Here is a 12,813-nt window from a genome sequence, read left to right on the forward strand (position 1 = left end):
TTAAATCGAAATCAATATTAACTACACCCAAACAAGATTTCTTAGTTACTTGCCCATGACATACACGGACCACCTCAAGCTTTTTCATATAGATCTATGCTACACTCACCCTATCTAAATGCTACACTCACCCTATCTAAAGAACAGTACCCCCAGTATTTCCACAGAGCAATATCCCAACATCCCAGTCACTAAAATTGCAAAAACAAAACCAAAACAAAAAAACAAAACAAAACCCACCACACTAAATTAAATACCTTACCATCTAACCCCAAAAGCAAGTAACATTTCTCTACAAAACAAGGAGAATGACCCCAGTCCAAAAAAAAATCTTTATGTTCCTTTATTGGAGCAAGATTCCTGACCGATATACAGTGATGTATTTACTAAACATAGAGACCTGTGCAGAAAAATTACATACTATCCATCTAAACAGGTTACACTTTGCCTCTTGATGGAATAGTTCCATTTATAAAGTTTTATACATCAAAAGCTTTGAACTTAACCAGGCTGGCCATTTATTCATCTCTTAAAACGTTTAAGTGGCATTGAAATTTAGCTACTATATTTTACACCATTAAAAGCTTATGCATTAGGTAGCTTCTCAAAATGTTATATGCACAGTGGCATTTAGCAGACCGAGCAGTCATCATCTCACCCAGATTCACAGAGTCTCATTTGAGATAGCTTTGATAGCTGGTACTTGAGACAAAAAGTAATCCTAACCTGAGTTTCTCACCAACACGGACTTCCTACTGTGAGAGCCTGTCTTTCTTGGCCACATTTTAGTGCCAGTGAAGACATGCCAGCAACTGCCCCACATGTAACTTGGCATTAAAGCACCAGGTCTGGCTGTTGGTAGTGGCAGGCACTATTTTCATTATTATATCCAGATAAATAAGGACCCTTTTTAAAAAAATGCCAATTACATTTTAAAAACCCTTAAAAAACCGAGTTTTAAGCAATCTGTTATTCCCAATGATGTATTTTTTTTTTTTAGAAACTGATGGCAAACTGTTTTTACCCACAATTATTTCCTGCTATGGACACATTAATACATTGACTTAAATCCCTTTACTCAATCCACATAGCCCTGAGGTCCTCCTGCAAAGTGCATATCCAAAAATTCGAAGATAGGGTGACAAAAGTTTGACAATGAGTTACACAAGTCAAACTTGAAGTCTTATAGTTTATCTATTCTGAGAGAAAAGCATCAAATACTTTGTGTACACATTTAGTTTTATTGTAACAAAGCAACTTGTACACTTTTAACGTTTAAAACTGAGCATCATCTTTCCTTTCCAGTGAAACAAAAAAAATTTAAAAATAAACAGGAACAAAATTACAATAGAGAATGTCAATTCCAAATAAGATCCTACAGGTTCTGCTGATTCTCCCATCGAGTGGCAGGGCTCAAGTCATCATTAGGAGAGAATTTATTTTAAAAGTGTCATCTTAAACTGCAAGGATGTCCGTTAAACATCACAATTAAACATGCCAAAGGAGAAGCCATGTTGTCAAAATGCCCACTTAACCCACCCAAACATCTCAAACCCACCCTTTGCTGACCTTCTATAACCCCATTTTTTTAAGTTTTTTTTTTCTTTTTTTAAACAAGAGAAAGTAGACAGATACATGTTGGTAAATGCTAACTGTCCATATTCACATAGAGACACAGTGTAATCTCTGAGCCCAATATACAGAGAAAGGAGGAAAAAAGCTAGAATTCTATGCACTACTACACAGGGGCCTAGCACCCTCCAGCTTCCAGCAGAGCGAAGGGAGCAGAAGGTTTTTCTTTTTTCCCACAGAGCACGGTGGTGTGTTGATTCCATAAAGTTTTTTTTGTTGAGACAGGCAGGGAAAAAAAAGAATTTTGGAACAGAAAAGGGTAGAGATTCTTTTCCCACTGCATTCTGCGCAAGGTATTTCCCCCAAAATAAGTTGAGAACCATGGTTTAAAGGAGAGAAAAGAGACCTCAAAAACAGGGCGACTGAGCACAAGAGGAAAAAAAAAAAAAGACTGCAACTTGCTCCCAGGGACTGGAGAAAATTAAAAAGGGAAGGTTGGAATCCATCAGTGTTCATTAGTCATCTTCTCCTTCATCCTCCTGTAAGAAAAAAGTGGGCGGTTAAATCTTCAGGGTTAATCCTAAGGTTTCTCACTAGTTTTCATATGCTCTATTGACCATGACAGATCACATAGAACAGAAGGAAAACATACTATGGGGCAGCTGATTTTTGAACCTGTCATCAATCTTCATCGAAATCTACCCTAAAAAGGCTCAGTGACACTGCTTCAGAAAAATCAGTAACTTTTCAGCACTAACCAAATAAATCACTGGACATACTTTGTTCCAAACAATTCAAGACTCCTGTAGTTTGTAGGTTTTTGTTATTTGGGACATTTCTTGGAATTTAACCACCTGCACTGTTGATCACTTTCATTAAGTACTGGTTAGAGAAAAACAGGCTTGAGAAACCATAAAACCCCCAAAAGGAGAACTAGTCAAATTGTGAATACAATGAGATTATCAAAATTTTATTGACTCTTAAGACAGCAAATGGCTCATCAGCCAATACACAAACAGTTTTGGGTCAGTTCCATTATACAATAAAGTAACATGGCAAATTCTTTAAGAATCAGTTCGGCTCTTAATGGGCATAAAGATTCTAGTCTTTTAAGATTTAGCCAATTTTCCTTTTACCTCGCCTTCCTCTCCCTCATCATCATCTTCATCTTCTTCCCCTTCATCCTCATCCCCTTCTTCATCAATATCTTCCAATCCTTCTTCTTCTTCATCATCATCATCATCTTCTTCTCCTTCCCCTTCTTCATCATCCATATCGGGAACCTTAAAAAAAAGTTACCTTAAGCATTTATTTTTAACCAAATGAAACAAGTACAACATTAAATGCAAGCACATTTGCCACTCACCAAATAGTACTGTAATGGATTTGGCCAAATATCATCTTTGATGACCTCTCCTAACTCATCTGCACCTGCATCAGAATGGTCAGTAAACCAGGTAAAGAAGCTTTCTGGTTCTTCATGCTGCCTCTTCCTGCTGGCTTTATTCTGTGTTTGACTTGAACGTTTCGTCAAGTCCTAAATGAAGATTGAAAGAACTTTTGATATAGGCTCTCAGCAATATTAAATTCCCTGTTATTTAAAAAAATAAATTTTCCCTAAAAGCAGAGGACAAAATTAGTTTATTTTCTATCCTATTATTTACAGGGGCAAGTTCTAAAATCTTAACTCCACAGATTGTGTTCTCTAAATTTTATGACAAGCTTTTCCCAAAGAGGTCACAACTAAATCTTTCATAAAGTAATTCCACTTTAAATAATACAGTATGATAATTATAAATATACCTTAATTTAAATATAGGCATAAATGGATTTTGGGGAAAAGCAAAACCATTTGAAGAATTCAATTATAATTTTAATGAGCCCTAAGCTACTGAATTCTGTTTTCTCACACTGGTGGCTTTTTGTATTTCCAGCTTTTGTTTAGTATATTACCAGAGCACCAAGAACTGGTAAGTTCAACTAAGCCAAAATATACAAAATATTCTTGCCCAATAATTCTTCAAAGCATACCTTTCCAGATTTCCATTTGATTTCAGTTGACTTTGAGGACGGATCACCACTCTCATTCAGATGAAATTCTTTGGAGAGAACTTTATTTTCGAAGTAAGGATTTTCATCAAAATACTAGAATAAATTATTAGAGGGTCAGAAACCAATAAACAGCTCTTCTAGCCAAAGCTCAAGGTAATTTTCCATATTAGCAAACAATAAAAATATGAATTACTGATACTTACAAAATCTATTCTGTAACCTGATTTAATATCTTCAAATTCTGTCACTTCAACTCTGGTCAAATAATGCAGCGCCTCTTCATCTTCCTCCCCAAGCAGTGCAGACACTAGCCCAATAAATTACAGGTCAATTGAAGTTTAAATAAGCAAACATTAATAAAAACCAGATTTGGTGAGCATCTTTGTTTCATATATCCATTATTAACTAAAGAAAATCAAATGGCTCTTTAGTTCAGTGTATCAAAACTATCACCACCTTTTATCAAGTAATTTAAACAGCTCCAAGTTAGAATACAATCTCTTCTAAAAGGAAAGAAGGCATTTCCTTCAAGTCTTTTCCTCTCTTTTCAGGGTTTCATTCTCTATCTACAACCCAACATGAGGTCTCTTCATCATTAACATGCTAACATTTTCCTTTAATAATGCCCTGCCACCCGCTAGGGGAGTTGGGGACACACATACATACCTTGTGGATGGTTGACAAATGTTGTTACCCAAAAATTTGGGATTTTGGCGATCAATTCTGACCTCTTCTGAAAGAATGGTTGGCGGAGTTTATTATATTTCTGTTCTACTTTCAAAATCTCCTCACTGGCTTGTTCATTAAGTCTGGAACAAATGAAAAGGCATGCTGACAATAGGATTTGACACCTACAAAAATTGTTGAGACTAAAGAGTGAACATTTATTCATTATTAGCTCTATAACAGTATTTTTTAATAAGAACCAAATCATGTAGTTTTTTGTAGACCGCAGACTCAAAACACCAAAATTAGGACAGCAATAAGCAGCTCTTTCTGCTTTATCATAAGCCCTCAGAACAAACTGAGCATATTGGCAACATTGTATGTTTGTTTCATCTACTCTATTACTAGGCCAACTTCAATTGTTTCCCTCAGTCAGAATTTCTTTTAAAAGCTGCTAATCAAGTAACAAAGTTATAAAAGAATGGAGCAACAGTGATGCCATAATCCTGAACTATCAGAAAAGCCCACGCATTGCAATTCAGACAATTTGTAGCCTCTGGAGAAAAAAACCACAATCTTTGCAAAGTCAATGTACTTTTACCAAATATTTTTTGGTGACTACACAAATATCTGACAGAAAAATAACAAATCTTCATAGTATTCCTAAACAAGTTATAATGGTCTCCCTGCTTAGGGGATACAGATTTAGTTGATCATATTTTTAGTAATTACCCGGTCATTAAACACATCATAGAAAACATCCTTCAAAGGAAATTATGAAAAACTTTACCTGTCTATTTCATTTTGTACTTCATCAATATGTTCAATTGCTTCCTGCTGTTCTTTTTCTGCAAGAAAGAGCTGCATAAGACTCAATACTAATTAGAATGAGTTTTTCTTTTTAAAAAATTACAAAGATTTAACTAGTTTTCCCACTGTTAAGAAAACATTATGGTATGCGAATTACATCTCCATAAAGCTGTTCCAAAAAAGGGAAGAAATTGTCTATTACAAGGCGTGCTTTCCACGTGTTCATTAAGTTGACAAATTACCTTTTCATTAAAGGGCCATTAGCAAATCAAAGGGTATTTAGAAAATGTTTTTGACTATAGCACTTTTTAAGAATCCCATTGGGGCGGTGGGGGGGGGGACGGGGACGGGACAACGGGGACGGGACAAGAGAACGAATATTAAAGTTCTACTATTAAAGATGAGGGAAACCCTCATTCAGAAATTTTTGATGTTTATTATTTACCAAATCATATACTTAAGAATACCAGTTGCTGACTAGAACGCGGAAACTAACCCCTCCATAAGTATATCAGCACACCAACAATGGTAGAACCACTTTTTCTAGAAAGTTGAAGATTCTGATGCATACCTATTGCCATTAAAATATCAGACACACCTACAAAGACAGGGAAGCCACGCGGAACTTCTCCACCGCCTAAACACTTCACTTTACATTCTTGGAACATGGTGAACTCCGAGATTTGAACGTGACCTTTCTCACCTTCCCCCCAACCCCATTTCGGTGAGACTGCCGGCCTCAGATGCCGCACCACACGGTTTCCGAGCACACAGAGAGCAGCTACAAAGTCAGAAAACTATGAGGCACAAAAGGGAAAGGAGGAAAAGGGGGTGTGCTATGGAAAAGGTGTCCTTTTTGTGCTGGAAGGAGTGCAAATTCTACAAAGCTAAGTGGGCGTGAAGGGCCTTGATCCGGCAGTTTATTTCCGGTAGTACGAGGGGATTTGCAGCCCCCTGCCGAGAAAGCCTTCTCGGAAAAGGTTAGGATGTCTTCCAGCAGTCATTTTAAAGACCGTCCGATACTCTGGCCGCTCGCGCCCGGTTTCACCGATCGCTGCCGCGAAGGGGTGGCCTCCCCACGTGGGGAGCGTGCCCGCGGCCGGCCGAAGCATCCTCCCAGCCGGACCAGGCCCAGCGCACGGCGGCCGCGTGGTTCCCCGCACCCGCACCCCGCCCAACCTCGCGGCAGAAGGCCGCGCCGGAGCCAGCCTCCGGGTGGGGGCTCTGGGGGCGCCGCCCGCGGAGCGGGCGGAAAGGGGGAGCCGCGCGGGAGGCCTGGGCGCGGGGCCGCGTCCGGCCGCACCATGTGGTGGCGGCGGCGGCTGATGGGAGCGAGGCATCATGGCGGAGCACAATAAAGAGAGGCTTCTCGGGAGGGAGGGAGGGGGAGGAGAGCGAGGGAGGGGGGAGAGGAAGGGGGGTCTCCTCCGCCCGCGCCGAGCAGGCCGCAGCGCCCCCGCCTCGCATCGCAGTCCGCCGCGGCGGCGCCACCCAGGCCCCCGGCCCCGCCGCGCACAAAAAAGGGCGCCGAGGCCCGCGCCGGCCCCGCGCCCGCCCGCCCGCCGCCCCCCTCCGCCCAGCGCCCCCCGCGCGCGCCCCGGGCTCCGCCGGCGGCCTCCGGGCCGGGGCAGGCGGCGAAGATGGCGGCGCGGGCCGGCCCCTGGCCTCGCCTCTTCCTCACCTGAGGTCTCGTCGGCCCCGTCGTGGTTGGAGTTGAGCTCCTTTTTACTGACTTTGGCCGCCGGCGCCGACATGGTGCTGCTCCGCGGTCGGGGGGGGGAACGGGGAGGGGGGAGAGAAGGGAAGGCGAAGGGGGCGGGCAGGCAGCTTCCCCTCAAGCCACACGCGCTGGCGCTCACTCGGTCCGGCCGCCTCCTCCCGGCGCTTGTTCTCCCTCCCCCTCGCTCTCGCTGCCCGCGCGGCCTGACGACGAGGGAGGGGCTGGAGCAGGGTGCCGGGCCCCGGCTGGGGCTCCTGCTTACGGAGGGGAGGCGGTGACGGCGGCAGCGGCTGGCGGGCAGGCGGCTGGGCTCCCTCACTCTCGCTCCGCGCTCTAGCTCACAGCTCTCTGCTCGCTCTCCCCGAGCCGCCTCCTCCTCCACCTCCTCCTCACGGCGAGGGGCGGGCGGCAGAGCGCAGGCGCGCCAGGGCCCGCGCACACGCCCCGCCCCCAGCCGGAGAGGCTCGCGCCGCCTCGCCATTGGCTAGAGCTCCGGGACGAGGGGGCGGAGCCAAGGCGAGAAGACACAGGGCCTGGCGAAGAGGCGGGAGGAAGGAACGCAGAGACGTAGGGGCCGGCCCGCTGCGCTGCGCTCCCCTCCCCCTCTTTCCCCTTCTCTAGCCCGACCCGGGACACATTGCGCGCGACGGGCGCACGGCTGCCCAAGGGGCGGGGCCTCGCCTGGCTGTGCGCGGGCCCCCCGCGCGGGCCTGTCACGTGGTGGCGGAGCGGCTTCCCTTCTCCGCTGGGTAGCGCGGGGTGTCCGGAGTAGGGGCCCCCGGAAAATGCAGTCCTCGTAGTAGCCAGTCTTCACATCCAGGCCCGAAGGACGCCAGAAATCCACCAGCCCCGTGCACTGCACCCTAGGATACTGCTGGGATGTCTCGGAGCCTCCCTTTTCGAGGGGGAAGGAAGATGGCATCTCCATCCTATTTTCCAGATGGAGAAGCCATCATACAGACTCAACATCAGGCTTAGATGCAAAACCCAAAGCTATCCAGTCCATTCACAGGGCCATTTCCTGGTTTTTTAGTCCAAGCGCTGCCCAGCAGGCTATGTGTCCTTGGACAAGTCACTTTTTCTTTCTGGACCCGTTTCTGCTATGAAATAATAAAATTCGAAAAAGGCTAACAAATAAGAATGTTGTATCAGTGGTGGCACTTAACGCAGAGCCACAATAAAGTAGAAGCCCTGTAAAAGCAGAAAGGTGCCTCATTGGTCCAGGGGTCCTTTGGCCTCATTATCTGAATGGTTGAAAGGGAACCATACATACTGAATGGCAAGTGCCAGGTCCAAGCAGTACATGGCTCGCATTGTCTCCCTGAGGCCCCACAACCGCCCATTGGTGAAGGCAGTATTAAGTTCATTTCACCACTCAGGTGAATTGAAGGAACAAGGTCCGCTCCGAGGCCAAGCCTTGAACACTAAATAAGACCAAGACATGTGTTTAGAAAGTGCTTTCCAGGTAATGCAGATGCACCTAGCTCTACTACCTCCTCCAAGGCACCAAGACACGGACCACAAAACCCTGAAATTTCTTCATGGGTGTTTGTAACCAGAACTTCGGGTTGGCTTAGATGCCTTCAGGCACTCACATTTTCCTATCAGCTCTTAAAGTGCAGGAAATGTCTTTATTGTTCAAGACAGTCTGCAGTGGTGACTGATAAATGTTAAATAAATAGGATACAGTCCATGGGTAGAGAATACCAATGTCTTCTTGGGACTTTTCCCAAAACCGAGAAGTTCATGTAATTCTTTGCTCTAAATTTCCCAATTGAGTCCAGCTCAGTTTATACCGACCCCAATAGTATGGGCTTTTTGAAGGAAGAATAATTAGCCCTGGTGATAAGCTGGTAAATTAACCAGCTCTCCAGGGGAGGAAATAAGCTGACTTCTAGCATTCGCTGATTTCAGTGGTGACTTCAGGTATTTATACCTGACCCTGGTCAATTTCAAGTTACCACTGTGATGTCACTGAACAGGGTTGGAAAGAAATAACCACAATCAGCTCTTGTGAGCAGGCTCTTCACCACTGAAAAATGTACAATGGGGGAAGCAGATGTGACTCAAGCAGTTGAGCGCCTGCTCGTTTCCCACATGGGAAGTCTGGGGTTCAGTTACCCATGCCGCCAAAAACAAAACAAAACAAGCAAACAAATGATAAAACCAATTCAGGGGAGCCTATGTGGTTCAGGAGTTGAGTACCGGCTTTCCATATACAAGGTACCAGTTGCAATCCCTGGCACCAGTACCTAATAAAAAAAAAAACAGTACTCCGGCCTGTGATGAGTACTCTACATGCATTTTCTCATGTGATCCTCATGAAAATGGTTTCATTTCGCAGATTAAGAAATTGATCTCTGTTGCATTTGGCAGAACCAAGATTCTAAACCAGTCTGGCACATGACAAAGCCCTTGCCCCAAGACATTGTTTTCTCAATTTTTTGACAGGATGTACATTTTACATCATGACCCACTACCTACCTACACACAAAACCATACTTGCCCTTACTAAAGGTAATGTGACTCTAATTTTCTATTCTATTTGTTTAAGTGCTGGTTGCACACCACTAAATTGATTTCATGACCCGCTAATGGGATGACACTGAAAAGCACTGCACGGAGAGCGGCTTTCATCGGCAAACCTGCTCAGAGGCTGGTGCTGATGACCCACAGCATCTCCTACCCCGTGACCCACCTGCCTTCCGAGCATCTGCAGCAGCCCCAGGGAACCTCATAATGCCTTCAGACTAGACAATTGGCTTCGAGGTTTCCCTCCAACCATCCCTAGCCTTGAGAACCCTCCTTGCTCCTCTTCCCAACCTTTCCCACAAGTACCTTTCAAGATGAATGTAAGGAGCATGCTAGGACACTGAGGGGGAAGAGAAAGCAAAAGGGCCAGAGTTTCAGTAAACAAGGGAGTGCCATGGGCACACCAAGGAGATAATTCACCCACTCAAAGTCCTGTGGTTTCTCACCCTCCCCCAAGGCCATGAGTTCTGCATTCTCTCCTTGACCTCTCACCTCACTCTTGGAATTCCTCCCCTCCTCCCCTTCCCAGCTTCCTCTGAGGCGAGAGAACCCTACAGCTGAATTGCAGGACCAGAGAGAGGAGATGCTGGCACTTCCCACAGTATGGTTCAGTGTCCCAAGCGCTAACCAGCCCTGAGCACCATTTCTCCCCACCTCTTTACATCTCCTTTACCCGATCTTTCATGTGTGAGCGTGGTTTTTTATTTTGTTTTGTGTTTATCTTTACCTGATCTTTTAAGAGGGGGATAAGCTGTCACTGCACGGTGCTGAGGACTGATGGAGAGAAGTGCTCAGCACCGACCCTGGCAGAGCATGGGTGCTCAGTGAGTGGCATGTGCAGTTACTTGGGTTTCGATAATGAGATTGGGAGGGGCTGTGGTTACACCTTCAGATTCCTTCTGGAGGAATCTGTTAGTTCTCGCAGGAGTGAAACAGAAGGAGACCGAAGGGAACTCACCTGTTCTTTGCTCATGGGTGGAAAGGAACTTACTGCGCCTCACGAGAGCAGAGATTTTGTGCCAGTCACTGTCTTAAGTGCTTATATAAAGACTTACAGCACACCGGTACTGTTGAACCCATTTTACAAGAGGAAATAGGCACAGGTCAATGTACTTGCCTAATAAGGTCATTTTAGACCTTGGTAGTGGAGCTTTACCATACCTGGGATGGAATTCATTGCATCCCCACTTGGAAGGTCAGGGAACTGAAGCTCAGAGAAGTGAAAAAACTTGCCAAGGTCACTCAGCAGGTTTCCAGGAGTTCTAAGACAAGGACTCCTCATCCAGTGCTCCTTCTATAGGCATGACTGGACCTCAGCTATGTCTGCTCTATGCCCCCTCTGCCCTCCTAGCTAGACTGCTGTCACATTTTCCTAGGGCATGTCTTGCAGCCTACTTTCCTGCCTTGTACCTGTCCAAACCCAACCCTTGCCAAGGCGCCACCACATCCCAACTCTATCAGGCTTAATCACCAGAACAATCACGTCGTACCCAACTCGGATGGCCTGGAGGGGGTGGGGAGGAGTCAGACGTGAAACTGACAATTACAATTTCATTGCAGAAGGACTGGGATGGGGAGACTCCGGGTGTCCAAAGAGCAGAAGGGGGATCCTAGCAGAAGAGGTGCTGGGGTTCAAAGGAGAGGGACTGTGAGGGACTTTTCAGAGAGCCGAGAATGAGGAGGAAGTGAGAAAGAGGGGAGAGGAGAGTGATCCAGGCAGAAGGAAAGTGGGCGTCGGCCAGTGGAGGTGAGGAAATAGAGCCCCAGGAGGTGAGGAGAGGTTCGGGGAGCTGAGGGAGGCCTACAGGAGGGGAGTGTCAGGAGCACGAACCAGGGGAGGTGGGGGTCCGGGGGGCGGTGGACGACAAAAAAAGGGGGTGAGGATCCCGGAAGCCTCGAGGTCTTTATCTTGAGGGTAATGGAAAGGCAAGGAAGTTTTAAGCCAGGGGGTCACGTGACCAGCTTTGCTCAGTCTTGCTGGGAGGAGGAGGAAGCTGGAAAGCAAGAGGAGGAAGAGAAAGTAGTTGGGGCCAGAGTTTCGGCAGGCGGCAGCAGGAGGAAGGAGGCGTTCCCAGGAGAGGTCCTGAGAGGTAGAACCACCAGGACTTGGGACCGTGACCTGATGTGGAGGAGTGAAGGTGCGGCCGGGGCCACGTGTCGCTGCAGACTCAGGCTAGCTCGTGTGGTGCCACTGACCAACCCAGCTCGACACAGGGTGAGGGCCGTGGGTGTTTTGTGTTCCACTTGCTCCCGGTCTCCCAGGTTTTTTTTTGTTGTTGTTGTCTCTGAGGAACTGGGGCCGGTCCTGGGACCTCATATGTGGGAAGCCAGCGCTCAACCACTGGGCCCCATCGGCTTTCTCCCACCCCCCGGACCCCGGAGCTCCCGTGTGGGAAGCAGGCGCTCAACTGCCTGAGCCACATCCGTTCCCCTGGTCTCCCAGTTTTGCCTCTTATTTTGGTTTCACACACATCTAATCCACTCACCTCCTGCTGAAAGTCTCTCGCGGAGTTTGGAATCACCTCTTAAGAAAGAGCAGGCAAAAAAAAATCACAAATAGTCAACCCTTGCGGATCCCTTAAATTGCAAATAAAACGTAATGGTGAGCCGTACCTCCTTTTGGCAAGTCCAGAGCGGCCCGGTGTCTCCTCTGGCCTGGGATGGGAAGCAGTTTTGCTCTCTTCGAGTGAGGCAGGAGTGAAGACTGGCGTTTGGGGACCATGCTGTTAGGAAAGGCCAGCAGACAGAGCCAAAAATGTGAGGCTCACCAGCAGGAAGCTCGGAGAACTGAGACTGCCCCACCTGAAGGGGGCTTAAATCTGCCCAGGAGACGCTGTGCCTGGAGGGAACATTTACATGACATTGGGAGGCACCCCCGCCCCCTTCCTCACCCTCATACTTCCCACTTCCCTCTAACTAGGGTAAACGCCGTTTAGCTGCTATCTCTGCATTTCTCTGCCGGGCTATTTTTGGCCTGGGGGGGGAGGGTCTTCCTTGGGAGCATTTCTGTACTCAGTAGGGTTCTCCCAGCCTTGGATTTGAGACTACACCAGCGACCCGTTCCCCAGTCCCTTCCCAAATCCCCTAGGTAGGGAGTCCTGCCTCTGCTGAGAACTTCTCCTCCTCTTTCCAGAAGACTTAAACACATGCTGTTGCCTCACCTCAGCCGAGACATTCTTCGCCCTCCCCCATGTCTGGCTAAACTTCTTCCCAGTTTCCAGGTCTCAGCGTGGAACACGCAAATGAATGTTGAAATTAGAGATTCCTGATCAAGAATTACAAAGACAAAGGAAGGCTCTCTCTGCCTAGAGGAGCCTGCACCAAATCTCGGTGCGTATTTCCATCCTTTGCTCCCATTTCTCAGTGAGCTCTGTTCTTTTCTCCCATTTCCCAATAAATTCTTTTTACTGGCTTAACCAAAAAAGAGAGAGAAAGGAAGAAAACAGGTACCCTTGAGAACA

At 46.7% G+C, this 12,813-nt stretch overlaps 1 protein-coding gene across 3 annotated transcripts; it reads right to left on the reverse strand.

Annotated features, from left to right (window-relative positions):
• Positions 1–318: 318 nt before the first annotated feature.
• Positions 319–12,142, reverse strand: SET (SET nuclear proto-oncogene). Of its 3 annotated transcripts, none has more exons than XM_004476449.5 (8): positions 11,966–12,131; positions 5,081–5,138; positions 4,291–4,433; positions 3,828–3,931; positions 3,604–3,717; positions 2,939–3,109; positions 2,709–2,855; positions 319–2,111 (listed from the first exon to the last, which is right to left on the reverse strand). In XM_004476449.5, the coding sequence occupies exons 1-8, from the start codon at positions 12,072–12,074 to the stop codon at positions 2,088–2,090; spliced, it is 870 nt and encodes a 289-aa protein (XP_004476506.1). In that variant the 5' UTR covers positions 12,075–12,131; the 3' UTR covers positions 319–2,087. The 3 variants fall into 3 exon arrangements, with proteins under 3 accessions (XP_004476506.1, XP_058158277.1, XP_004476505.1); XM_058302294.2 differs by lacking the exon at positions 11,966–12,131 and adding an exon at positions 6,782–7,239; XM_004476448.5 differs by lacking the exon at positions 319–2,111 and having other exon boundaries at positions 2,522–2,855; positions 11,966–12,142.
• Positions 12,143–12,813: the final 671 nt, after the last annotated feature.

The sequence above is a fragment of the Dasypus novemcinctus genome, chromosome 8, assembly GCF_030445035.2.
Source record: "Dasypus novemcinctus isolate mDasNov1 chromosome 8, mDasNov1.1.hap2, whole genome shotgun sequence".
NCBI lineage: Eukaryota > Metazoa > Chordata > Mammalia > Cingulata > Dasypodidae > Dasypus > Dasypus novemcinctus.

Excerpts from the sequence above, each read along its gene's own strand:
- SET (XM_004476448.5), bottom strand. The coding sequence starts at position 12,074 with ATGGTCCCCAAACGCCAGTCTTCACTCCTGCCTCACTCGAAGAGAGCA. Across the intron at positions 4,434-5,080 it reads GTACAAAATGAAATAGACAG|ACTTAATGAACAAGCCAGTG; the intron begins GTAAAGTTTTTC and ends CATTTGTTCCAG. Across the intron at positions 3,110-3,603 it reads TCAAATGGAAATCTGGAAAG|GACTTGACGAAACGTTCAAG; the intron begins GTATGCTTTGAA and ends ATCTTCATTTAG.